Source organism: Balaenoptera acutorostrata, chromosome 3 (genome assembly GCF_949987535.1).
Source record: "Balaenoptera acutorostrata chromosome 3, mBalAcu1.1, whole genome shotgun sequence".
In the NCBI taxonomy this organism is placed as follows: Eukaryota; Metazoa; Chordata; class Mammalia; order Artiodactyla; family Balaenopteridae; genus Balaenoptera; species Balaenoptera acutorostrata.
Window position 1 is genome coordinate 93,601,174 of NC_080066.1, and position 27,603 is coordinate 93,628,776.

Here is a 27,603-nt window from a genome sequence, read left to right on the forward strand (position 1 = left end):
TGGTAGTGGCCCTGGTCTGTGGCTCCCGTCCTATTTGCTCTGAACCTCGCAGCCATGGAGGGACCCCAGGAGCTTCTGAGGGGGAAGCTCCGGCTCTGCTTCACCCCCGCTGCCCGGACCAGCCTCCTGCTGCTCAGGCTCAACGACGCGGCGCTGCGGGCGCTGCAAGAGTGTCAGCGGCAACAGGTACGGCCGGCCCGGGCCCCATCCTCTCCATCCCCTACCCCTCGGGAAGTAGGGCCTCAGCCGGCGACCCTGCCGAAGGGGCCTGGGGATGGGAAGCAGCATCCTCAGTCTCTGGCCTCCCCACCTCTCCAAGTGAAGCCTGCGAGGCAGGTCCCCCCACCCCACCCCCACCCCGGGCACTCGACGCCGGATCCGGGACGCTGCTTCACCTGCTCTTAGCTCAAGTCTGTGCTCTCCCCGCAGGTTCGGCCAGTGATTGCTTTCCAAGGCAACCGAGGGGTAAGCGCGGGCCTGGGGTGTGTGGAGGTGGAGTGCAGGGAGAACAGACATGGGCTCCAGAAAGGCACCGTCAGGGCGGGAGGCTGAGGGCAGTCAAGGTCTGAGGAAGTTTCGAGAATTGAACCCCAAATGGGGCGAGGGGCTGCTGGGTTGTGGTCCCAAGAGGCTGCGGTTGAAGAGACTGTGCCGTCTTAGCCTCCTGAGGAACTCAGGCCCAGCTGCACCTGGTGTGCTAATAAGCCCCGTGGGACCCATCTTCAGGCTTAGGCTGGCTCAGGGAGGAGTGGCATTGATAGTAGGAGGAACTGACTTTCAAAGAGCTTACGGTCTCCTTTCACCCACAGTATTTGAGGCTCCCAGGTCCTGGCTGGTCCTGCCTCTTTTCCTTCATAGTGTCTCCGTGTGGCCAGGAGGGCCCTGGTGGTGGCTTGGACCTTGTGTGCCAACATTTAGGCAGGTAAGGGGAATAGGTAGCAGGTAAGAAAGAGTTTGTGCAAAGTCTGGGAAGGGGATATCCAGAGGTGCTTCAAAGTTCTCCACCTTCCTGTTTTTTGTTTGTTTTTTGTTTTAAACCACCTCTTTCCAGATCTGGGCCTAACCGCCTCCACTGCCTGGGTCCACTCAGGGAGCGCCTCACTATTTGGGCAGCCATGGATTCTATCCCAGCCCCATCTTCAGTTCAGGGTCACAACCTGACTGAAGATGTCAGAGATCATGAGAGCTGGCAGAACATGGGAGACTATTCTGCAGGAGACACAATTTCACAGCCACAGATGGCACTAGAAGAGGTAAGGCCAGAAACTGCAGGGAGTTGGGATAAGGTGGGGCAAAGCCTGAAGCCTAGGGAGCCATGTGCCCCTACCACTTTCCCTGCCAGGTGCCAGATCCACTGGCAAGCAGCCAAGAACAGTCACTCCCAGGATCCTTGAGGGAACACATGGCGCAGTGGGAAGTGAGGTACTTGGGGGAAGGGTGGGACTAATCTGGGAAGCCCTGGTATTGTCTTCTCTAATCTCCACCCTAAATGCTGTAAAAAGGGATCTAGCCCTACCCTTGGCTTCTTCTCTCCCATTCCCTCTTCAGATATCCTAGGAACCAGAGCCATCTTCCAAACAGAGAGCCTGATCAGGTACTGCCTTCTTCTGCTCGCCAGAAACACGTGGACAAGGTAAGTTGTAATAGCAAGGGTTTTTCAAAGAGAGTTGTGTCCAATGAGGCTAAAATTTAAAAATTGGGACCTTATCATTTTCATGGTCCCAGAGCTCATTATATGGAAGTAATTTTTAAGAGAAGGACAGAATAGGAGGCTTCTGGCTTACTGTTCATGTGACCGAGATATTTTCTCCAACAGAAACGTCCAGCACCTGCAGCTACTGTAAAACTAAAAGAAAAGAGGCTCAGATCTCTGTCTCTAGCTCCAAGTCCCCTACAAGGGCTGCCTAGTCAGGAGCTACAGGAGGGAGAAGATTGGGAGCAAGAAGATAAAGATGAAGACATTAGCCCCAGGCTGGTGCACAGTCCCTCAGTTCAAGCAGGTGAGTTAATGGGAGGAGGGTGAAACTGCCATAGTGGGGGAAAAAAAGCCTGTCGTCACCTTCATGTCTTGCTTCCTTCCTAGACTCTGAATCCCCAAGCCCTGAAGAGGTACCAGATTACCTCCTGTGAGTCCCCTGCCATTTCCAATTTTATCAAGCCTTGTGCATATGAGATATTAAGGTGAACTTCCTGGGAGCTGGAAGCTTTGGGGGGCAATGATATTGAAGGTGACAATACTCTGCTCCTGGCAGGCAATACAGGGCCATCCACAGCGCAGAACAGCACCATGCTTACAAGCAGGACTTTGAGACAGATTATGCTGAATACCGCACCCTGCATGCCCGTGTTGGGGCTGCAAGCCAAAGGTTCAGAGAGCTGGGAGCAGAGATGAAGAGCGCTCAGCGAGGAACTCCAGAACACAAGGTAAGGGCTGGATGGGCCCAGGCTGGCTCCTGAGCTCTACTGGCCGTAAACTCCTGGCTAACTGCCCATAATCCTGTTTGTTCAACGACCAATGTGACAAGCAAGCCAGTTTTTTTTTTTTTTAATTTTTTATTTATTTATTTATTTATTTATGGCTGTGTTAGGTCTTCGTTTCTGTACGAGGGCTTTTCTCTAGTTGCGGCAAGCGGGGGCCACTCTTCATTGCGGTGCGCCGGCCTCTCACTATCCCGGCCTCTCTTGTTGCGGAGCACAGGCTCCAGACGCGCAGGCTCAGTAATTGTGGCTCACGGGCCTAGTTGCTCCGCGGCATGTGGGATCTTCCCAGACGAGGGCTTGAACCCGTGTTGCCTGCATTGGCAGGCAGATTCTCAACCACTGCGCCACCAGGGAAGCCCCAGCAAGCCAGTTTTGAGGGAAAAATTAGTAAGTATAATTTGGTAGAATGAGAAGGGAAGTTCTTTCACTTCCTAAGAGAACTGGAGCTTTTTTCTTAAGGTTAAACTTGGTGCTAACATTTTCTGTTTCAGATGCTGGAAGAAAAGATAGTCCAGGAATATAAAAAGTTCAGGAAGGTAAGACCAGGCCTGGGAATGGTAGCAAAAAGGCAGAATTGACTTTTTTTTTTACATGGATGCTTTTTCTCTGCAGCGGTACCCAGGTTACAGGGAAGAAAAGCGCCGCTGTGAGTACCTGCATCAGAAATTGTCCCACATTAAAGGTCTCATCCTGGAGTTTGAGGAAAAGAACAGGGGCAGCTGAAGATGACAGAGGGCTCTTTACCCTCTGCCCAGTATGCTATGAAGGAACAAAGCAGCTATTAACTAGAATACAACTGTCTGCTCTTCTTATTGCTGAGTCCATGGTGGGAAGTAGGAGAGCTGCTCTAGGTTCTTAAGGTTTGGTTTTCATATTGCCGTATTTAAATTTTTAGGGCATGGGCACAGTGCCAAGACTCCACAGCTGTGCCCAGGAGACTAGGAAAAGTAGCAGAGACTTGGCTTCTCCACCTTTAGTTCAGCCAAGTTATTTTTAAATCCTGAGAAATGATACCATTTCCAGGACAAGATACCTTGAGAACATCAGAATTTACTTGGTAGCGTCCCTTAAGAAACAATGAAAACTTTTGGTAACAGAACTAAAGGAACTTGTAATACAACTGGATATAATGGGAAAGGGCTTGGGTGTTACCCATGTACTGAAAGTGAATTCTTTTACAAACATGGCTAAAAAATTAAAACTGATTGCTTCTGTGTCAAGTTTGTTTTCCTTGAATCCTCTTACCCATGGCTGTGTATATGAACCAGTTCTGGGGCTCCCTAAAAAATCAGATCCCCAGATCCCAGCCCAGGTCTTATGAATTAGAATCTCCAAGATTATGGTTAGGCATCTTTACTTTTTCAAAGCACTATGGATGACCCTGATATATATTTTGCTATGAGGCTCTATCAAATCTTGTAATTCAGTGGTCCCCAACCTTTTCGGCACCAGGGACCGGTTTCATGGAAGACAATTTTTCCACATGCTGGGGCGAGGTGGGGGGGCGAGGGGGCGGCGGTGGTTCAGGCGGTAATGCAGGCGATGGGGAGCAGCAGATGAAGCTTCGCTCACTCACCCGCCGCTCACCTCCTGCTGTGCGGCCCGGTTCCTAACAGGCCATGGACTGGCCCAGGGGTTGGGGACCCCTGTTGAAATTGGTAACTAGAGGATACAGTAGGAATAAAGCTCTCCTTTCCCAAACATGGAGGTTGAGGATCACCTGCAACTGGGGCTCCTATCTGGAATTATCCAGTAACTGAAAACTATGTGGAAAGGATTTGGATTGACCCACAAAAAGGAAGAGGGAAATGGTTCAGTTCGTTTGAACCAAAGATCACACCAGTCGTACCCTTTTCGTTCCTCACTGTTGCATAAGGAGTGGATGTTTCACTCACAACAAGGAATGATACTGCCTTTCCCAGTTCCGCTGGAGAAGGAAGTTAATGACCACACCCTGAGCTTTGGGGGAGAGAGCTGTACCCGGCAGTGTCAGCAATTCTTGAAACAACTTGGATGGAACCCCAACCTGATGCCACACCCACACAGGGCATTTCTGGGCAGAGAATAGCCCTTGGGAGATATAAACATGCTCAGCTGCATGGCAAGGATAAACAGCAATCCATCCTTAGGGCATGGGCAGGCCAGAAACAGCCCAACAAGAAAGGTCCCTCACCTGTTCTAATCATCAGGCTAGGGTCCTGTGCAATAAACACGTGAGGATAGATAGAGATGAAATCTGGAAAGGAATTACAGGTGATAACTGTGGACCCAGTACAGTACAGCTGTATTGACCATTATGGCAGTCACTAGCCCTACATGTGACTGTTTAATGAAAATTTAAAATATGGTTTCTAGCTACATTTCTAATGCTCAATAGCTACAGGTATTGGGCAATAAAGATTATAGAACATTTATATCATAGCAGAAAGTTCTACTGGACAGTGCTGGTCTAGAGAACCTCTGCTTCCCCACCTCGTGGAGAAAAGACAGTATAAAGGGGGCGCATTTATTGTCACTGTTCCAAATGTACAAAAAAAATTAGAAAATAACCCCCACCTCAATTCCCCCCCCCCAACATTCCTTCCAACACAAATAATTTTTCCCAAAACCACAAACATAAACTGGTTCTGGTATTCTCATAAACAGTGCAGCTAAGAAACAGTTTAGAGAAAATTTAACAGGATTCAGATTATATCCATTCTGTCCTCTCAACCCTGAGAGGTAATAATCCCATATGGGTCCCAGTCCTCCCCAATAGTTTTCCCATCTCTCGTGGAAGAGTCCTTTTACAAAGCGGTGTTTTTGGCTGCTGCTTTAGAGATCCTCCTGTGCCTTCTTCTTCTTCTTGGGTTTTTCTTCTTGAATTACAGGGGGGTTTGTAGCCTCTCGCTTTAGATAGCTAATAAAATCACTTAATTCACGGCCACCCTGAAAACAGAAAGATAACTCTGAAAATTTAACCTTTTAAAGAACTGTGGATTTTCTTTTTCCCCAATAGGAAGACTTGAATTTTTAAAAGCACATTAGCAACCACATATATGGACCATGAGTTGAGTTTCCAGTTACATAAACTCAAAGAACTGAATATGTGTCTGTGTGTGTATGTGTGTGTGTATGTATTTGTGGGGAGATGAGACAATGCACTTACTTCATATTTCTTTGGATTCAGCTTCTTGTTGGCTGGAGAGAAGTAGATGGTAGGAAAACTGGGAAAAGAAGAAAAGAGTTGACAAATTTCAGATTCCAGAATAACTCTGACATACACTTCCCTAATAACTGCTTCTAGGAGTAACTTCTCTTCATGATTTCTAATCTGACCAGATACTATTTTCCATTGGTGGCTACGTTACATCCTATCAAAACTCAGAAATATGAAAGCTCACAAGGTCTGTGGCAGTCATGTGGGCCAACGCTGCAGAACTTTAAGCCAGGAAGGCATTGGTGGTTCTGTGCTCAACTGGAATATGAGGACTCTCCAAACTATGCACAATACAGAAACAGGTTACAAGCTTATTTTTTCCTATCAGTTACCTAGATACTTTTACTAGTGTTTAATCTACTTACCCTCTGACTTCATATGGAGAAGGCACATCATTGGCTGTGGCATCCATCTTGGCTATGATAATATTTGGGTCTTTTCTGAGCTGTTAATAAAAAGGTTAGATCTTTAAATTTCAAGTTTTCAGTGACTGAGGGACACAGTCAATTTAGGACTTAAAACAATCTCATTCTTTAAAAGCTTGGATAAGTTTTGCTGCTGAGATAGGAAGAGTAGTGATACTTGCACACAGTATCAAACTTTCCATAAACTTCCCTTTTCTCTCTTGGTTCCTACACATTAAGACTCTATATGCAGACACCTTCAAAATTACCTGGCCTAAATAAGATATTATAAGGGCTAAGCCAAGTGATTTAAGATGAAGGAACATAATGAATTCATATAAGCCATTACCAAAATTCAGAAGCCAGGATACTTTTAACCACAATCTAGATTGAGTCTGAGGAGTGGAAAGTTAAAGCAGGTATCTGAGGCACTGCACAGGCTCAGAGGGCAGTCAGGAGAAAGTGAGTAAACAGTAGAGAGTTGAAAAAAAAATCTACCAGTTCTTAGGTTCTGAACTAATAAGGGTAACTAAATAGCCAATGCTGACTATGTATGTAAACCTCCCAACTCAAATTTAACTTCAGAATATGGTTCAGACTTACCTTCTCTCCCAGTTCTTTATACTTAGGCTCCAGATTCTTACAGTGACCACACCAAGGAGCATAAAATTCAATCAGCACATCTTTATTTTCATCATTCACTATTTCATCAAAATTCTCTGCTACCACTACCTGGGAAACACAGAAGATTCTCTAGCTGGTAAGGCGAGTTGAATACATTCATGAGCTGTATTTGTTTCTGAACCCAATCCCTCTCAAATTTGTGTTGCCACTAAAAATATGTTACTGAAACCCAACTCATATTTATAGACTTTATTAAGATATTACCATTCCCCAGAAATCAACTCATTCCCATGTCTGTCACTGTCAGACTAAGTTCAGGAAGTCACAGGAAACAAATGCTACCCAACTCTTCCTTAAAATAATCTCAGAACAACAATATTAAAACTATTCTTAAAACTATTCTATTAGGGGTTAGCTTGCTCTGCCCTGAAGAGTAACCTAGCCCTAATACAAATATCATCAGAAAATTGTACTCCTGCCCCTATTAAGCATTATGAACTCTGACAATGCTTATTTTATGATGAGGGAGGTGAGTACAAACAAAAACAGAAACTAAGTAGCCAACATGGTCTTCACTTAGCACTTCCCAGCATTTTGGGAATAAAGAAATGAGGAGAGACAGCTGTGTAGAGGCTTGGGGAGGTTGTGCGTGCCTCACCTTTACGGGCCCGTCATTGCTCTCTGGGATAGGCTCAGACTTCAGGTATCTCTTCAGGTTGCCATCAAAGTAATCCTGCAGGAATCTCTCAAGAGCCTTGCCATCGCGCCTGGTATTAGAAAAACAGGATCAGTTTTGTTAACTTGCTCCCACCATTGAGAAAACTAAAAACCATTTCTTAGAATAGTTTCTACATAGTTTAAATTTCAAGGCTAGGAAGTAACTGGAAGTTTAAAAAAAAAAAAAGGGAGCCCTTGTTTCTCAATATGCAGACTACAGACTGAACAAGAAAGCAACCACCTTCTTGTATTTCTAGTGTGTTCTTTGTGGATTAGAAAGGTCAGAGAAGGAAGAAAACATTGGTCCTTCTGGAAATTCAATTCTGCAAAAGAACCAGGTCCTATTTTGTTGCTCTGGAGAATAATGCCTATTTATGGTATCTTTTTTTTTTTTTTTTTTTTTTTTTTTTTTTTTTACTGATTTCACTCACAGGAAGATTTTCTCTTGTCTTAATCTACTGAAGTCTCAGAAGGTGATGGTCAAAACTGTCTGGGGGGGCTTCCCTGGTGGCGCAGTGGTTGAGAATCTGCCTGCTAATGCAGGGGACACAGGTTCGAGCCCTGGTCTGGGAAGATCCCACATGCCAAGGAGCAACTGGGCCCGTGAGCCACAACTACTGAGCCTGCGCATCTGGAGCTTGTGCTCCGCAACAAGAGAGGCCGCGATAGTGAGAGGCCCGCGCACCGCGATGAAGAGTGGCCCCCGCTTGCCGCAACTAGAGAAAGCCCTTGCACAGAAACGAAGACCCAACACAGCCAAAAATAAATAAATAAATAAATAAATAAATAATAAAAATAAAGGAATTCCTTTAAAAAAAAAAAAAAAAAACTGTCTGGGGTCTTAAAATCTTTCCAATTCCCTGAGTTTACTTTAGGCCAATGTGGTATTCCAAGAAGAAAAGACATTCTGTAGGGATGGGAGGGGACTGGGTTGGTCTGAAATTACATCAATCTCAAAGAGACTGTCTAATGTTCTCTATCTACTACTTTTAATAGCAGGGTGGAAACAATCATGTAAGAATTCCAAGCTGCCATCCTTTTGTTACTTTTCAAAATTTATTAAGAATCATGATCCTTAAAGTATCTATAATTAATTGAAAAAAGTGACCGTCATGTCTTCATTACAAGACCTAGCTTCACATTCCAATGTTCTTCTTTATAAATCCTCAGTACGGTAAAAGGCTTTAATAGTTTCTTTGCAGAATCAAATCCCAAACCCACGCTAACTTGTGACTCACGAGAACTCCTCCTGCATGACAAACTTCTCTCCTTTTGCAGTTCTGATAGCAACAACAGGAATCTCTCCAGTAGTGCTTTCCAAGCCAAAATCAGAAAGTTCATGGCTAAAGGTTTTGCGGCTAGCTACAGCAAAGTTGAGTTTCTTCCCAGCATCCAGGAATTTCTTTGCCACCATCATCACTCTATAGGAAACAAGAGATATTTATGCCAAGATTATACCAGGGTGGTAAAGCACTTCTGAAACCAAGAAGCAAGAGACTAGAAAGCAAAATTTCATAGTCCCTGCATCCCTCTGGAAACAGTCTGAACTTGTGTTCTTGGGCACTGACATAGGATTATGGTGTACTCCAGGGTCTTACTGAACTTCACTGCCAAACTGGTGGTACCCAAGCAAATAGTCCATTCCCACTGAAACTTGCTATGTTATATAACTATAAAATATTGCAGGCATAATAACTAACCCAAAAAGAAAATTTATAAGGATAAAATACACTGAAAGTCTCAATGGGCAACAAGGCACAATGTGTTAAAGGACATTTTAGATGACGTTTTCATCTTTTACTGGGAGGTCAGGAATCAGCTGTGTCACAAGGCAAAGGAACACCTATGGAAGATATGCCCAACAGATTTTGGAAATAGTTTATTTATCCTTACAGCTTCAAATCCCATTTTCTTATCTGTTCTCACATCACACATGGTAATAGGATAGTTAGAAGGAATTGTTTATGCACTGGGTAAACTTGTTTACAAAGGGGAAAAATTATTCTTATTACCTGTTTCTCCAGTAGTTGGAACCTTTAGCATTCTTTTCATAGTCCACATCATAGTAGGCTATAAGTAAGTCCTTGCCCTGTATCAAATCTTTATTGTCTTCTGTCATGTGAGGGCAGATACCAAAACTGAAATGATACAATCCATTATCAAATTTGGCTGGTTTATAGCTATATTATGGAATTATCATAAAGTAACTGACAGCACTTAAAAAGGAAAGACATTTTCAATATATAGGATAAGTACCGAGTAATGTAACTTACAGGACCACAATAGGAGTTCTAGAACCCAAACATTACTACTTTAATATAAACTCAACTACTATCATTACAATCCCATGAATGAGGCTATTTAACCTAAAACATGGCTCTGCTTAATAACTGAGATAAACAAACTAAAATGAAGCCAAGAAATCCCAAAAGTATAAAGAGGTACTCACATGTTTTCCTGAATAAATTTTTTAATCTTTCCACTGGTCATTTTCTGTTCTGTATATGCCACAGTCCTGTCCTCAAACTTGTTCATCAGATGTGACGGACGAAACAAGGTGATACCCCTTTAGAAAAAAAAGTCTTAGTAGGTAGACAGCAAAAGAACTGTCTCTCACCTTTTATTTAAAGCTCAGACCATCTACGCTTGCTGCCACTTCTACTATCACCATTTAAGCACATAAGGACTCTTTTCTGGGACCACAGCCTTGGCAACATGACCTTCTCATCAACGCTAAGGAGCTAACCACCTTAATTTCAAGTGCAATAATTAGGTATGATGATTTAATAAATCTGGGTTGCAAAGTTAGAATACCTTGGTTCTATCTAATTCTTGCTCCACCACTAACTTCAAAGACCTTGGGCCAGGTATCAATTTAATTCTTCTGGGCTTCAGCTTTTACATCAGTACAAAAAGGGGGTTAGAGTAGATAATTAATTTCCAAACCTTTAAAAACAATAAAAAACAGAACCCAACTTACCCCAAAGCCCCAATATGTACAATAAAATAAAGCAGAACTTGCTCTTATTGGAAGGTACCTTGCCCTGCCAGTCTCCTTGAAAATTCAACTCTCCCATACAGTAAGAAAATTACTTCATTAGAGAAAATATATTTAAGATTCCTCCCAGCTGTAAAAATTCTATAGGTAGGTATATGATTATAGATAATGTTTAGCTTGAGTTCATTAAAATTTCTTTTGTTCTAGATTTCTCTGTATGAATAAACACAGTTTACAAAGTTTTCTCTTGCTGGTACTACGTTGCCTCTCTCCCTAAACCAAGCCTTCCTCATTCCACCGGAACACTTAAAGGAAATTCCTTCTTTACTTTTTTTTTCTTTTAATAAATTTATTTATTTATTTTTGGCTGCATTGGTTCTTTGTTGCTGCGTGCAGGCTTTCTCTAGTTGTGGCAAGCGGGGGCTACCCTTCGTTGTGATGCGCAGGCTTCTCATTGCGGTGGCTTCTCTTGTTGCGGAGCTCAGGCTCTAGGCATGTGGGCTCAGTAGTTGTGGCTCACGGGCCCTAGAGCGCGGGCTCAGTAGTTGTGGCGCATGGCCTTAGCTGCTCCATGGCATGTGGGATCTTCCCGGACCAGGGCTCGAACCTGTGTCCCCTACAGTGGCAGCCAGATTCATAACCGCTGTGCCACCAGGGAAGCGTCCTTCTTTACTTTCTAACCTTTTGTTCAGCTACAACTGAACCCCAATTTGGTTCTGAGTCACAGGTTTATATCTAGTACAAGCGTTCCCAGAAAATATCACTATTCTAACTATCAATATCTTGCCTCTTGCTTCTCTTTCATTCATTCCTCCTCCCCACACTATACACACCTGTATACAATTTTATCACTTGTTTTGGGCTAGGTGTCAGCACCTTTAAGTCCTTATATCCCTCTCTCAACTCTTCCAATGTTAACCATTAACTTTATGTCAGTTAAAACACAGGCATTTTCATAGTATACAGGGAAACTACATAGCAAAAAGGGACCTAATATAAACATGCTGGGCAACCAAGAAGGTGAATATGTCTCAGATTTTTTTCAAAAGCATAGTTACCAATTTCAGAGCAGTTATTGTCAAAAATTGAAATCAGTTCTAAATGTGATCTTTAATGATGTTATGGCATTGGGGTACACATGAAGAACTTAAGACACCCTTCATATAAGATCTTCTAAATAAGACTTCTGATCAGAGGCTGATAGGCCAGTGTTTTTTTCTTTTTTCTTTTTTTAAAAGATTTATTTATTTATTTACTTGGCTGCCCGGGTCTTAGTTGCAGCACACGGGATCTTTGTTACAGCATGTGGGATCTAGTTCCCCGACCAGGGATCAAACCCAGGCCCCCTTCATTGGGAGGACAGAGTCTTAGCCACTGGACCACCAGGGAAGTCCCGCTGATAGGCCACTTTTAATGGCAAGTGTGAGAGGCAGACACAGTGAACAAATCTAAGGGTAAAAGGCTGATATGTGGTGTGCTTAATGAGGCACAAGTGGCTCCACATCATTTACAGACCTGGTGTCTCTTAATCTAAAAGGCAGTAGAGCCTCATGGTTAAGCCCAACAACTGTGCAGCTAGACCTTCTAGCTGCAAAGGTTCAACCCCAGTTCTGCCACTTACGGCATGTGAAGCTTAACCTCTTTCTGTGCTTTCTCCTCTGTAAAATGGAGATAATGACAGCTCTGTCTCAACAATTTGTTAAGAGGATTAAGAGTTAACAGTACACATAGCACATAGTAAACAGTGCATATTTTGTTAAATATAAATAAATAACACTAACCCTTGCCACGCTTTTCTTTTTACTCTATGTGCTCACCTTGAGTGATCTCCTCTAGCCCCATGGTTTCAATAACCACTTACATGTGGTTGACCTATAAATCTTTTATCTCAGTTCAGAACTTTTCCTGAATTTTAGTCTCATTTATCCAATTGTCCAATGGGTCTTCACCACCTGGATGTCTCAAAACTACTCAAATTCACTGTGCCAAAATAGAACTCATCATCATTCCCCCCAAATTTGTTTCTCTTCGTCTTCTTCATAGCTTGATGATGATTGGCCCAGTTATCCAAGTCTTTAGAAACCTAGACTTACTGTAGATCTGCCCCTTTTCACACCTGGCTAGGGGCCAAATCCTATTGTCTACATTTTTTATACACACTCCTTCTTCTTCATTGCCCCTAATACTGCCTTAATTTAGTCTCAGATGTCACCCTTAGTTTAGACTCTCTTGACTGCCTTGCCATCCCTCCCCTTTCAAACCACCACTATATGGGTGCCAGTGTCTTTTCCTCTGAAAACACAAAATTAATCACATTACTGTCTAGCTCAAAGTCTTTCAATGGCTCTCAAATGTCTAAAAGGTAAAATCTAAATTTTTCTGTATGGCACTTAAGGTTTTCTATAATTTGGTCTCTGCTTACCTCTCCCAAGCTTACCTTTCACTATGACCTCATCCACGAACAATACTCCAGCAGTACTACAGGTCCTAACACGCTTAGGTTGTTTCACATCTCGGGGCCCTCTCTCCTGCTGCTCTATCTGGAATAATCTTTATCCCCCACCATAACCTGCCTGGAAAAACTTATCTTTCAAGATATACCTCAGAAGTCACCTCCTCTACGACATTTTTTGATACTACTCCCCACCCCAAAAGAAAAAAAAAGCATTCCCTCCTCTGTACTTCTGGTACACTCTGCCTAATTTCTACCATAATACATATAATGCTCACTTACACTTGTATTTTTAAATATGTTCACTGTCCCCATTACTAGATGCCCCTCAAAGGCAGCAACAGTTTCCAGAACTTAGCTTACTGCCTAGTATGTGCTCAATAAAGCTCTTGGAAAAACTAGGCTTAAAAACCACCAGTTCACACAATACCACTTGGTCCAAGTGTGCATTTACAAGGGCATTTAACTCAGTTACTTACTCTCCATCATCATCATACTTGTTCACCAGAGATTCAACATTGGTGTGTGCAAATCGGTAGTTATCCCTCAAGTTGCTGGCTGCTTTCAGAAACTCAGAGTGAGTGTCACTGAATAAATCCTTGAAAAAACCTATATAGAAAATGTCAAACACAAGGAAGAAACAGTAAATGCTGAGAAATATTCAAAACTTTAAAATTCTATTTTTTCAAAGTCTTTATCTTATTATGGATAAGCAAAGCAAGATAGATAGGAGGATTGGGTCTGCTTTGCCATGACTACTGAGGATATTTGATGAAATATTTAGGATAAGAATTCCTTCTCTCCCCTTAAAAAAAAACTTTTTTGAGGAAGCCAAGGGAGAGAATTTGTCAGGGTTCAAGTCTTAATTCTAGTTTTTCACAGTTGAAAAATTTGAGCAAACTGCCTAACTCCTTAGAGTCTCAGGGACTATTTCAGGTGTCAGAGGATTAAATAAGGTAGTATGTCAAAATAAACTGTAAATTAATTCACCATATTTTTTTCTATGTCTTATTTGTCTTTAGAACTTCAAATCTAGTAAAGTGCCCGAAACCTAAGTGTTTATTAAATGTCTACTTACGGTTAACTCCTTGTAAAATATACAGAATCAGTATCCAGAAAAGAAGTGACTTTTAGTCAAACTTAAATGATAAACCATCCTCTACTGCCAGAAAGTCAGTTTTATTACAGTAATTAGGAGATTAAGAGAACACAAGCTTGTATGTTTAAATTTATTTTTTAGTCAAATGTATTATACATTACATTTAAAACAAAACAAAACAAAAAACACTCAAGATGTAGAATGTGTTTAATTGGCTCAAGTTATTTTAAAAATAATGAGATATTGCAACACCCAAGAAAGCAAAGATTGCTGTAAAAACATACACAAATCCTAGCAATTTGATCTTAAATTGTAAATTCCCCTACAACTGTGAAAATAGCAGACACAGAGGTTTATCATTTACTTATATCCTCCCACCTTAAAACCCCATTTTCAGTTTTAAGTACCCTATTATTTGAGTTAAATCTCAGGAGTTTACGAAGTGATAGGAAAAACTGAAGCTATTCCTATCTTCTTTAACTGACATTAAATCTTTACACCTGAAAGAATACCAGGCCACTCAAATAAAACACCAATTTTTTCTACATTATAGTAATGCTGACCTAATTTTGCGAGTTGTCTTTTCAGCTGCCCCCAAGGTTTCCTAAACAGTTTTAACTTTATTGTTTACTCAGACATAGAGGGCTTTTGAAACCATATTGATGATTTTGTGGCATAATCCAATTTGCTACTCACCCACCACAGAAGCATCTTTATCACTAATGAACTTTTCAAATTCTTCCTCAGTCCTGAGAGGAACTGAAGCTGGTCCAGCCTGCTTCTTCAGGTGGCTGACAATTCCATCTTAAAAGACAAAATGAAAGATTATAGCAACACAAATTTATAATTTTTGAAAAGGTAATCATTCACGATTTAAAGTTTAATAAGTTCAAAAGCATATACAATGAAGTTTTCTTCCTGTCCTTTTCCTTGTTACCCAGTTTCTTCCCTACAGGATAACATTTCAGTTTTTTGTATATCCTTCCAGACATATTATTCACAAACAAGCAATTCCACATTTTTTCTTTTCTTTTCTCCTCAAATGGCAGCACGCACATATGCTGTTCTGTATTTTGTTTTTGTCATTTAACACAGCTTAGAGATAATTTATGTTAATATACATAATGAGCTACCTCAATCTTCTTTATAGCCACATAGTGTTTCACTGTATGGATGTACCATAATTTATTTAACCAGCCACAACTGATGAACATTTGTTTCCAATTTCTTGCTGCTGTAAATGATTCTGCAGTAAACAACCTTGTACTAACGTCATTTTACACATGACTGAGTGTATCTGTAGGGTAATTTTCTAAAAGTGGATTCACTGGGTCAAAGAGTACATGCATTTATAACTGTTTAACTGCCCCCTCAAAGAGACTGTACTTATTTATATCCCTGCCAGTGATGTATTAAAGTGTTTATAACAATACAGGTAATACCTTTGTGCATGTTGTTCTCTGCTTAGAACAATCTTTCCCCATATATCCACCTGGCTTCCTTCCTCACCTCCTCCTTTAGGTCTTAACTCAAAATGTCATCTTCTCGGGACCTCCCTGTGGCTCAGTGGTTAAGAATCAGCCTGCCAATGCAGGGGACACAGGTTTGAGCCCTGGTCTGGGAAGATCCCACATGCCACAGAGCAACTACGCCCGTGAGCCACAACTACTGACCCTGTGCTCTGGAGCCCACGAGCCACAACAACTGAGCCCACGTGCCAATTACTGAAGCCCGTGCGCCTAGAGCCCATGCTCCGCAACAAGAGAAGCCACCGCAGTGAGAAGCCTGCACACCGCAACGAAGAGTAGCCCCTGCTCGTTCCAACTAGAGAAAGCCCGTGCGCAGCAACAAAGACCCAACGCAGCCAAAAATAAATAAATAAATAAAAACAAATTTTTTTTAAAAAAGTCATCTTCTCAAGGAAGCCTTCCCTAACCATTCCTTGTAAACTAAAACCTATTCAACCCCCAACACTCCCTTATCTCCTGCTTTATCTTTCTTACAGCACATTTCACCCATCTAATACTCCATCCTTATTTATTTTTGTCTGTTTTGCTGATATATACTTAACTCTAAGAATAATACCTAACACATATCAAGTTCAAGAAATACCCACTTTGCAAATGAATTAAACAAACAAATCCTTTATTCTTAAGTGGCACAGTCACATGTAGCCTTGCATTTTATTTTATTTTTTTTTTTAAAGGATTTTCTTATTTATTTATTTATTTATTTATTTATTTTTGGCTGTGTTGGGTCTTCGGTTCGTGCGAGGGCTTTCTCCAGTTGCGGCAAGCGGGGGCCACTCTTCATCGCGGTGCGGGGACCGCTCTTCATCGCGGTGCGCGGGCCTTTCTCTATCGCGGCCCCTCCCGTCGCGGGGCACAGGCTCCAGACGCGCATAGCCTTGCATTTTAAAAGCAGAAAATGCAGTGCCTTGGCTATCTTGTTTCAGGGTTTAACTATATACAGGTCAAACTATGCCATGAACCAGATCCACCCAAATCACATTCTCCTATTTAGGTGAAATGGGCTAGGTAAGTAAACTGTTTAAAAATAATAATCACACACAAAAACACAAAAAATCTTTTGCCCTTTAAGTCTAGTTGACAGACCATTATTCTGTTTTCTTCTGGGCTCAGTGCTACTCCTCTGTAATACTCCACCTCTCCCAGCCCTTTCTCTTCTGAGTACTCTAAGGATTTGCTGACTGACTGAGACAGAGTACTGTTTAACTGTTTCAACATGATTGAGTCTATTTTGTTTCTTTTAGAGGTTTTTCTTTCCTTCTCTCTCCATTCATGATTTTTCCTCTTAAATGTTTTCCTCAACTCCTCACAGAGGAGGGGTTGTGTCAATAGGTAAAATGAAATCGGATATGAATTTTTTGGCCTGCAAGGGTATTGTAATTACTATATCACAATATAAATTATTATAAAGAACTTTACCTCAGGGCTATGATGAAAAGTGTTACTTTTCTCCCTGAGTATTTAAAATTCTCTGGAAGGTATAATGGGAGTGCTGAGTAACCAGTTGAAGCAGGAAGGCAAACAGCATAGTTCTTAGAATACATGAATAAAATAATCCATCTTAAGTAGCCAAACATCTGATCACCTAGTCAGATGCTGAGAAATTCTTGAGTTTAAGAAATCTATGTACAGCCCAAGTGAGATTATTTGCCTAGTAGCAGTCTGGTTGGGTTCACATACAATATAGTTTAGACCTAAGTCCAGAGAAAAACATATCAATAATTCTAACTGCTAAGTCTACCCTGAGCTAATAAAATCTGAATGGTAACATGTGTTCATTAATGCTTTTAAGATCAGGAAAAAAAAAAAAAAATGAAGATTTTACCTTTTGTTCTTAGACATATCAAATTTTGAGTGTTGGCTAAATGACCTCAGTTGGGCCAAAATACTTATGCATTGAAGAGTTATTATCTACTACATGTGGAGAAACTAGGTACTGGGGATAGAGTAATAAATACACCAAGCAAGGTCTCTGATCTCCTGGAGCTTACAATATAGGTAAATCTCCAAATAAATCCCCAAATAAATAATACAATAAATCTTCAAATAAGTAAACAATTTAAAATATTAGATAGTAACCAGTGCTATGCAGAGAATTAAGAGGATGGTAAGAGTATGACTGGGTGGCTACCTTAGGTTTGGTGGCCTGGGAAAGCATCTGGAAGAATTTTTTTGGGGGGGGGGGGGCCGTGCTGCGCAGCTTGTGTGACCTTAGTTGCATGACCAGGGATTGAACCCGGGCCACTGCAGTGAAGCGCCGAGTCCTAACCAGTGGACCGCCAGGGAATTCCCTGGGAGGTGAAATTTAAGCCAGGATCTGAATGAAAGAAAGGAGCAAGCCATGCAAACATGGGGGAAGATCATTTCAGGATGTGGACACAGCTAGGGCAAAGGTCCTAAAGTGAAATAGTCTTAAGTCTTAATAGTCTTAAGAGTTAGACAGGGGCCATCTTATGTACCGCTTTGTATACGAGTAACAATCATACATGCTGAAAAAAATTCCACATTACCTAAAATGCCCAAACTGAACGAACCCCTTTCCTCTCACCTTTTCATAATAAAAAGGTAAAATATGCCTAATTATTTGATAGACTCAAGACAAAACTGTCTAAAACATACTTTCTCATTAATTATGGGCCCTATGTACAGGGCCAGCCCACTTACCTCCCAAACTTCACCTGTCATCCTTGCTAATTACATTCCAGCCACAAGGTCTTTCTGTCCCTTGAACATATCAAGCTCAGTTATGCCTTAGGGTCTTTCTGTACCTGTTTTCCCTCTGCCTGGAAAGCTCTGGTCCACATCTTCTCATGGTTAGCTCCTTCCTATCATTCAGGTCTCAGCTCAAAGGTTACTTCCCTGATCACTCATAATGTGGTACTCCCAACCCCAAACACTATCACATCAGTTTTATTTTTCTCCTTTAATGCTCTTATCACCAACTGAATTTATCTTATCCACATATATTATTGACATTAAACATTTTTTAATTGTGGTAAAATATATATAACATAAAATTTACCATCTTAACCATTTTAAAGTATACAATTCTGTGGCATTAAGTACATTCACATTGTTGTACAACCAATCTCCAGTAGTTTTCATTTTGCAAAACTGAAACTCTATTCATTAAGCAACTCCCCCACAGCCCTTGGGAACCACATTCTACTTCTGTCTCTGTGAAACTGACTAGGAATCTCATATAAGTGGAATGACACAGTATTTGTCTTTTTGTACTGGCTTATCTTACTTAGCATGTCTTCAAAGGTTCACCCATGTAGTAGCACATCAGAACTTCCTCTTTAAGGCTGAATAATATTCCATGGTATTATATACAATTTACATATAATTAATTATTATTAATATACTACATTTTGCATATTCATTCGTCCACTGATGGGACACTTGGGCTGCTTCCACCTTTTTGCTATTGTCAATAATGCAGCTATAAACATGGGTATACAAATATCTCTTCCAGACTCTGCTTTTAATTCTTTTAGTTATATACCCAGAAGTGGAATTGGTGGATCATATAGTAATTCTATCTTTGTTTTTTTAGGATCCACCATTCTGTTTTCCATAGCAGCTGCATGCACCATTTTATGTAAGTCCACAACAACAGTGCAGAAGGGTTCCAATTTCTCCACATCTTTGCCAACACTTGTTCTTTTCTTTTTTTTCTTTATAGTAGTCATCCTAATGGATGTGAGGTGGTTATCTATATATATTTTTAAACTTGTGTGTTGCCGTCTTCTCTTCATCTCCCAGAATGTAAGCATCACAAGAGTGGGAACCTTGTCTGTTTTATTTATCAATAAATTCTGGGCACCTAGTATATCTGGAATATCTGGCACAGAGTAAGTACTGAATATTTGTCAAATAAAAAAATGCCTAGTAAGCCTTATAAATCAAGTTCAAGTATTTTCTATATTACTTACATAATCTGTTCAGTTACAGAAGTCTTTTGTTAGCTTCCAATCTGACCTCTTAGGTGAGCAATTTTTAAGACTTAAAGTATCTTGTATAGAAAATGTCATGTTCCCACTACAAAGAACAGGGTACTTAAACAGATCCAGTTTCCAGAATGTAATCCAGGATCCTTACCGGCAGTCCTAGGCCCATCATAAGCACCTGCTTCTTCACCATCTCTAAATATCTTCAGGGTTGGATATCCACTCACTCCATACTTATTACAGGTGTTTGTGTTGGCAGTACAATCAACCTAAAGATTAAAATACATGAACCACTTGTTATCCAAAAGCCTGCTGCAGGCTCTTCTTATATTCCCAAAATATTAAGAGTGGTCAAATCAAAATATCAAGCAATTTTTGACATATCCTACAGAACATTAGATTTTAAAAGCAGACTGGTGCTTGGCTAGCTACATCAGAACCACCTAAGGAACTCTAAAATTTAGTTTCCTGGGCCTCATACAAAATGCACAAAAGACTATTTAAATTCTGCCCTTAGAGTCTCTATTGTCTAAAGCAGTGTTCTCCACCTTTTTCCTGCCCCTCAGAATATGCAAAGGATAAATCACTTAAATTAGTAATAGTGGCTTACTTTGATAATGATTATCATCAGTGGGATGTATCGATATATACCCCTTAGGTGAGTTGGGGTATAATTTGATTTGGCAGGTCACCTATGGTTATTAGCAAAGGTACTGATACTTAAACATGCTCCCTGAGCTAGTCTGAATCTGGGCTAAACTATAACATGACAGATCTATTGAGACCTATCAGGAAGAAGAAAAACAACTTCCATCTATTTAGCCACTTATTCCAAACTAGGTAATGCCATCAGCACTTTGCATGTATTATCTCATTAATCTTCATAAGATTCTGAGGTATGATCCCAATGCCTTAATATAAACTAAAGTTCAGAAAAGTAATGCATCTATAGTAACACAGACTATAGCTACATGAAGCAGGAACAAAATCATGACTGAACTCTTTTTTTCTATGGCAAGCTGCCACAGAACATCAGGATTAAAAGTAGTTTTCAAAAACAGTCCTATATATGTATGAACTATTTATCTGAGCCTGGCCGAGATGTGAACTTTTAGACCGGAGCAACTAGGGGTTTACTACATAAAATTCTGCAAGCATTAGTTTGACTGTAAAAGCAAATACTAAGTTTACAGTTGACCAGTTAGTTAATACTTATCAACGTCCTCTTGTCATCTTCCTATTCCCATCACTGTGAATAGCGTATAGTAATTTAGGGAACTCATTTACTCAATGATAATTTTCCTCTAAACTTGACTATTGTAATTTTACTTTCCATGTTTGCCCCTTAATTTTTATTTACCATATATTTTACTTCTTTCTTATGCCAGCATTTCCCTTAGTTTCACTACTTGTAATCTTTTGAAACCGTAATGAATACAAGTCAGTTGTGTATTTGCCCAGAAACTAGTGTTCCCTCTTCTTCTTAGCACCGTAAGAATAAAGAAAAATCAACGTTAATTTTTACCAACTACTATTTAAAATACCTCATTTCCTTTAATGAAGAATCCACCTATACTCACTTTTGCTAATGGGACTATTCCTTTTAATCTGGCAGCTGCAGCTTCATATTCTGGGGCAAGCTTTTTGCAGTGTCCGCACCTATACAGATATATTAAAGAAAAAAGGCAAATATATCCTATAAGTTTGTTAATTTTCTCTAGGAAGAATCTCAAATTATAATACTACTTTTGACTAGTAGCTGCTTCCAAAAGCAAAAACATCACCTGAACAACATCCAGTACTGATAAGGTAAACCAGAGCTCTCAGAGGTAAAGCTACCTTCTCTAGCCTGAGGTCGACTCTATAGGACTGGCTCAGTCCAGAGCAGCATCTAAGTTCTCAAAAGTGCAATGGGGTGGCGATGGGGGGGTAAATTAGGAGTCTGGGATTAACATATACACATTACTATATATAAAATAAACAAGGACCTAGCACAGGGAACTATATTCACTATCCTGTAATAACCTATACTGGAAAAGAATCTGAAAAAGAATATATATATATATATATATAACTGAATCACTTTGCTGTACACCTGAAACTAACACAGCATTGTATATTAACTATACTTCAATTAAAAAAAAAGATTAAAAAAGTACAACTGAGCCCTGAAAACTGTAGTCAGACGTATAAGCCACATTAAAGAGGGAAAGGGCTCAAGCCCTTTTGACGAATTAATGAGGATAAAATAAAGGGCAAGACAGCAATAATCCCATTCCTGGTAGCATTTCCTAAAGGAAGGTACGTATTTTTCCTTAGAAAACCAGCACTGTGGTTCTTAAAAATATAGTGGTTGAAACCTTATAAGGTCCCAAGTATGATATTAACTCTTTAAGAGTCACAATCAAGTACTTTTTCTCCATTCCTTGAATATGACTCTTTGACCAGAAACCCAGTTTGAGGGGGGTTAGTCGAATAAGGCCCAAAAGGTGCTCAGTTGATATACTTTAACAGCTCGATGGAGGCTTTTTTCCTTCTCAGCTGAGTTTCAACATAGCGTGAGAATGACATATTTAAGACAGCAAGCTTGATTTTTACAGCTACACAGTTCACCTGACTATAACTACTGATGAAGATAAAGCATTATGCCAATTAGAATATTTTCCCAGAGGGCCATCATAAACACCTGTTCCTCTACCCAGAAAGCCCTAACAGTCCCACAGGCACACTGTACATGCAATGTGGGTAGGGGCTTATCAGTACACAACTAGCACCAGCTAGGTATCATCTCTTCAAAAGCCAATGGCTTGCAGAGGGATCACTGGGAGAACGTGAGTCGTTCTGTGACCTCCCCACAGACAGCAAATATAGAATTAGAAAACAGAAGGAAGGAAACACAGAAGAAATTTGAGCTGACGTTTCATAGCCAAAAGTCTCAAAATTTATTTTGTTAAGTAATGGATGGATAAGTAACTTGGAAACATTCTGCCCCCAAAACTTGTTTAAAACAAAGAATTCTAAGAACTTATATTCTTCAAGGTCTTTAGAAGTCCTATTCAAAAATAATCATTAGAAAGCTTAACTGAAAGAGTGATATAAAAAAAAGACTATAATATTAGATGTTGCTTAGGGTCACATACATATCTACTAAAAATATAAAAGAACCAAATTCAGGATGGCGAGTGTGTAAGATGGGGAAGGGGTACACAAGGGGCTTCAACTGTACTGGCTTTATTTTTTAGACTGGGTGGTGAATAAATGGTATTCCTTATACTGTGTTTCACAGATGCACATTTTACCATATCTGAAATTAGGATGTGTCTTGCAATCGTGTCATAGTTTCAATGGTAGCATTTCTCTCTTTGTGAGACATAAAATATATTCGTTATACCCTCTGTATTCCATAGTAAATTAAAAATTCATGTACGTGGGTTGTAACAAAACTACACAAATTCCAATTGATTTAATAAAATAACCAACGTATCTGATAAACCTAAGCTTTGGGGAACATAAGGGTGCAAAGGTTAAAAATGAATGTGTGTTGGGCTTCCCTGGTGGCGCAGTGGTTGAGAATCTGCCTGCTAATGCAGGGGACACGGGTTCGAGCCCTGGTCTGGGAAGATCCCACATGCCACGGAGCAGCTGGGCCCGTGAGCCACAACTACTGAGCCTGCGCGTCTGGAGCCTGTGCCCCGCAACGGGAGGGGCCGCGATAGTGAAAGACCCGCGCACCGCGATGAAGAGTGGTCCCCGCGCCGCGATGAAGAGTGGCCCCCACTTGCCGCAACTAGAGAAAGCCCTCGCACGAACCGAAGACCCAACACAGCCAAAAATAAATAAATAAATAAATAAAGTAGCTATAAAAAAAAAAAAAAGTAAAACAAGATACATCTTCTACCAACTAGATTAGAAAAAAAAAAAAAATGAATGTGTGTTAAAGAGAACAAGAATTGGATCTGGGCCTTAAAGATTTAAGGCTTCAGACAGGATGGGGTAGGGTATTTTAGAGAAGGGGAATAGTAGAGCAAAGTTAAAATTACTAGTGAGAATGATGCATTCAAGAGAACTATGGGGACTTCCCTGGTGGTCCAGTGGTTAAGAATCCGCTTTCCAATGCAGGGGACGTGGGTTCGATCCCTGGTCGGGGAACTAATCCCACATGTCGCAGGGCAACTAAGCCCGCGTGCCGCAACTACTGAGCCCATGCGCCACAACGAAGAGCCAGTGCAGCCAAAAAAAGAAAAAAAAAGAAAAGTAATTAGGAATAAATTTATCAAGAGAGGCATAAGAACTGTACACTGAGAATTACAAAATATTGGTTAAAAAAACCAGAGAACTATGAAGGGTTTTTTTTTTTGTTAAGAGATAATAAATGTGTTATATGTGTTAAGAGATTTCTGTTAAATACGTATGTAGTAATTGTTAAGAAGACAGACAACAGATTTAAGAAGATTCACCTCAACTACCTTTAAACACCTGAAGAGAAAAAAAAAATAGTACAGAATAATTAGGCCAGACCAGTGGGTCTCAACACAGATGTATATAAAAAATATCCATTAAGCATTTTAAAAAAAAAAAGGGACTTCCCTGGTGGCAAGTGGTTGAGAATCCACCTGCCAATGCAGGGGACACGGGTTCCCCTGGTCCAGGAGGATCCCACATGCCACGGATCAACTAAGCCCATGCGCCACAACTACTGAGCCTGAGCTCTAGAGCCCACGAGCCACAACTACTGAGCCTGCATGCCACAACTACTGAAGCCCACGCGCCTAGAGCCCGTGCTCCACAACAAGATAGGTCACCACAGTAAGAAGCTCATGCATCGCAATGAAGAGGAGCCCCCGCTTGCAGCAACTAGAGAAAGCCCGCATGCAGCAACGAAGACCCAAGGCAGCCAAAAATAAATAAAATTAAATAAATAAATTAAAAAACAAAACAAACCAAAAAAACACTTGTGTGCCTAGGCCCCACCCTGGGACTTACTGAATGATTCCTCTAGGAATCCAGGAGATAACCAGAGGTGTAGGGGGAGTGTGTATAAGTGGCAAGGCTGGGACTGAAAACCATTGCCTTAAGCATTGTTAATATCCACAACATCATCAAATGTCCAAAGGGAGGACCTGTCTAACAAGTTCCAATAAGACTGGAGGAGACTGCCCTTTTTAAATTCACCAGGAATGGAATTTAGGTGGATTTTGAAGGTGATCATCAAGTTTTACCACTACTTCTTTCACCTACTACTAGATAATACTAAAACACAAATAATCCCATTCACCTTCAGGGATGGCACCCAGCAGTTAATAATGACTCCCAACATATACTCACCCAACAATCATTACTTCATGCCTGTCATGTGCCTCATGCTACTTTAGGCTCTGACAGAAGAAAAACTGATATAGTCCTTTCCCTGGAGGAACATCAGTCTGGCAGGGGTGATAGTATTATTAGGTCCCAATAGAGAGGAGGGAGCAACCAGTTAGTTGTCCAGGGAAGGAAGAAATAACTTTTGAGCTAAATCTTGTTTAAAAGATCAACTGGGGGTGGGGAGAGGAGGGAATTCCAAGTAAAGGAATCAGTATGTATAAGAAAAAATATTAAATATTCCATTTTATACTATCTATGTGGTCTTTTCCTATACTCTAGAAACACTGTTATCAAATATCATCAATTAATACTACTGTCCTAGAGGGTAGGGCACAAATCTACAACACAGGTAGATGCTGAAGACTTAAGACTGACTAATAAATATTCAGAAATTATCACAAACATTTAAATAGTTCTATTTACTTCCAGAGAAATTCAGATACTCCCATTCTTACAAACTATATAGATGATTGACTCCATAATGGAAATATTAGTCTACAGGGTCAGCTGTAAAGAAATCTTTCACTTTCACTTGTAAAATGAAAGTGGAAAAAATACCCTAAAACAAATGAGAAAAACAACTTGCTCAAAATGGGTCCATTTTACTCTTAATAAGGATTCTTTAACTGTTCCTATCTAACTTATAACAGGAGTACAAAGCAGTTAGAGAGCATTTCCAGCTGAGATATTAATAAATAAAACAGTTGAATGTGAAGAAATAAGGACATCATCAACAGGAGACTTCCTTGATTCCAAATTACTCATTCAGAAAACTGATCCTTCTTGCAGGCATTGTGGAGGATGACTTTACCTTCCAGACCAATTACATGGCGACACCACAGCAGTGATCCACCCAACTTTAGGGATAGTTTAGTGCACGATGGGATATGTAGTTTTTAGGGAAGCACATGCAACAATTTAAAGTAGCATAGATCACTTTCAATCAGGGGGAAAAAAATCTGCTTTAAACTAATAGTCTAATAGCCCACAATTCTCCAGCAATTCACTTCATGTGGACCCCTGTAGTCACAGAGGCACCTCCCAGTTTTGATACAACTCCATACAGCCATTCTAATTACAGTAACACTCCCTCAAAGCTAACGGCATGGGTTACATGATTGGGAAGAGTTGTTCCTAAGAGAACGTGATTTCTAGTGATGTGTAAAGACCACCTATGATGTGTAATCAGTACTGCCAGTTAGTCGCGGGAATGCCCTGGATGCAAAACCTGTCAGAAGCTGAAAACAAAATGTGCTGCCTCTAAGCACACCCTACTGGCTCAGGTGGTCTTCATTATAGGACTCCTAGTGTAACCCTCGAGTCAGCTGAGCCCCTGCAGAGTGAAGACCAGAGTTAGAAGCAAGTGAAAGTTATCCACTAACTTTTCTTTTACTGAGACTTTTGAATACAAATGGTTTTTAATTAAGGGTCATTGTGGCAGGAGAAAAATTAAGTACTGTAATTAGCGTGGTTATACTGAGCTGTCCCCAGCGTTAAGATAATCATTGTTTGCTATGGTAAAGATGTGGGAGTTAAAAAAAAAAAAAAAAAAACCAACTCAGGTTTATTGGGTCAGAAATCCTATTTGCTCTCTCCCCACTCCCACCCCACCCCCAGCTTTTTATTTCCAGTTAGTTCTATCCTAAGGAATTTATATCCTAGTTCAGTTAAAGCACTCTCAAGTGGAGTATTTCTCCAACACTTATTACTTTCTCACTGGGGTCTTCTTTGGCATTTTTCAGAAATCCTAATTAAAACTGATCATTTAGACAGATCCTGACGGAATTACTCTGTTCACCTACTCTTTTCAATGGAATTCTGCTTGTGCTGAGAAATGATCAGTTTAATGGAGAAAGTGTGCACCTGGCGATGGACAAATAACTGCCTGCCTTAAGAGAGCACTTATGACCATTCTGCTGCCACTCTGACCTTGGCTAGACACCAACGGCTGCATGGGGCAAGAAGAAAAGAAGTATCCTGAGGGCCCAGGGCCTCTGCACTTGGTGAAACGTTGGCTTCCAATATAAGGCCTTGAGATGCCTCGTCTATAGAATGGAAAACAGTAACACGGACTCACCCAGAAACTCTAAAGATACCAATCGAGGAAGGGTGGGGTGCAGGGGGTGAAACCCTCTGCAGATAGGAAGTGCCGCAGGAGCACGGAGGTAAGGATGTGGCCCTGCGCGAGAGGGGCCTTCGCGCTCTCCTTCTCGGATCTCGCTCCCAGGCCGACGTCTCCGCTCTCCGCCAGGCAGCTCGGCTCCCCGGTGGGTGGAAAACCTGCCGGCCGCAGCCGGGCTCGCGGGAATGATGGAGGGCGCCGGCGCTGCATAGGCCCTACCGTCCCCGCGCCTTCGCCCCCTGCCCACCCGGCCCTCCCTCTCCCGCCCCGGCTAAATGCCCTCACCAGGGGGCGAAGAACTCGACAAGCATGAGGCCTGCAGAGCCCGTGTCGGAGATGCGACTCTCGAAGTTGTCGTCCGTGAGTTCCAGCACGTCAGAGGCAGCGGCGAGGCGGGCCGCGGCGAGGAGCAGCGCCAGGCCCGGGAACAGCGCTAGGCGGCGGAGGCGCATGGCGACTAGGTGAGGCGGCGGCGGCCAGGAGGGTCAGGGTTCGGCGGGGGACTGCGGAGGCCGGGGGGAAACCACGAGTCCTCAGCCTGCGTTCGCGCGTCTGGCCCAGACAGCCCGGCAGCCGGAGGTCCCAACCCCCCAGCCCGGCTCGGGCCGCAGTGTGGCAGCCGCCGATTGGCTGTGCGGCGCCTGCGTCGGGCGGGCGGGAC

The 27,603-nt window shown here is 41.5% G+C and overlaps 2 protein-coding genes across 2 annotated transcripts; one reads left to right on the plus strand and one right to left on the minus strand.

Annotated features, from left to right (window-relative positions):
• Positions 1–3,920, plus strand: ELL3 (elongation factor for RNA polymerase II 3). Its single transcript, XM_007195987.2, has 11 exons — positions 1–186; positions 430–465; positions 810–922; positions 1,052–1,253; positions 1,343–1,422; positions 1,549–1,633; positions 1,817–2,000; positions 2,084–2,126; positions 2,253–2,424; positions 2,973–3,017; positions 3,094–3,920. The coding sequence occupies exons 1-11, from the start codon at positions 55–57 to the stop codon at positions 3,202–3,204; spliced, it is 1,203 nt and encodes a 400-aa protein (XP_007196049.1). The 5' UTR covers positions 1–54; the 3' UTR covers positions 3,205–3,920.
• Positions 3,921–5,138: 1,218 nt separating this feature from the next.
• On the minus strand, positions 5,139–27,537 carry PDIA3 (protein disulfide isomerase family A member 3). Its single transcript, XM_007195988.3, has 13 exons — positions 27,228–27,537; positions 21,037–21,115; positions 19,608–19,725; positions 14,671–14,778; positions 13,355–13,484; positions 9,875–9,991; positions 9,438–9,563; positions 8,664–8,846; positions 7,367–7,475; positions 6,688–6,816; positions 6,046–6,125; positions 5,630–5,687; positions 5,139–5,409 (listed from the first exon to the last, which is right to left on the minus strand). Exons 1-13 carry the CDS (start codon positions 27,392–27,394, stop codon positions 5,296–5,298), a joined length of 1,518 nt encoding a protein of 505 aa, XP_007196050.2. The 5' UTR covers positions 27,395–27,537; the 3' UTR covers positions 5,139–5,295.
• Positions 27,538–27,603: the final 66 nt, after the last annotated feature.

Excerpts from the sequence above, each read along its gene's own strand:
- PDIA3 (XM_007195988.3), bottom strand. The coding sequence starts at position 27,394 with ATGCGCCTCCGCCGCCTAGCGCTGTTCCCGGGCCTGGCGCTGCTCCTC. Across the intron at positions 9,992-13,354 it reads AAGTATGATGATGATGGAGA|GGGTATCACCTTGTTTCGTC; the intron begins GTAAGTAACTGA and ends TTTTTTCTAAAG. Across the intron at positions 9,564-9,874 it reads AAATTTATTCAGGAAAACAT|TTTTGGTATCTGCCCTCACA; the intron begins GTGAGTACCTCT and ends GTATCATTTCAG.
- ELL3 (XM_007195987.2), top strand. The coding sequence starts at position 55 with ATGGAGGGACCCCAGGAGCTTCTGAGGGGGAAGCTCCGGCTCTGCTTC. Across the intron at positions 1,634-1,816 it reads GCCAGAAACACGTGGACAAG|AAACGTCCAGCACCTGCAGC; the intron begins GTAAGTTGTAAT and ends TTTCTCCAACAG. Across the intron at positions 2,425-2,972 it reads GAGGAACTCCAGAACACAAG|ATGCTGGAAGAAAAGATAGT; the intron begins GTAAGGGCTGGA and ends TTTCTGTTTCAG.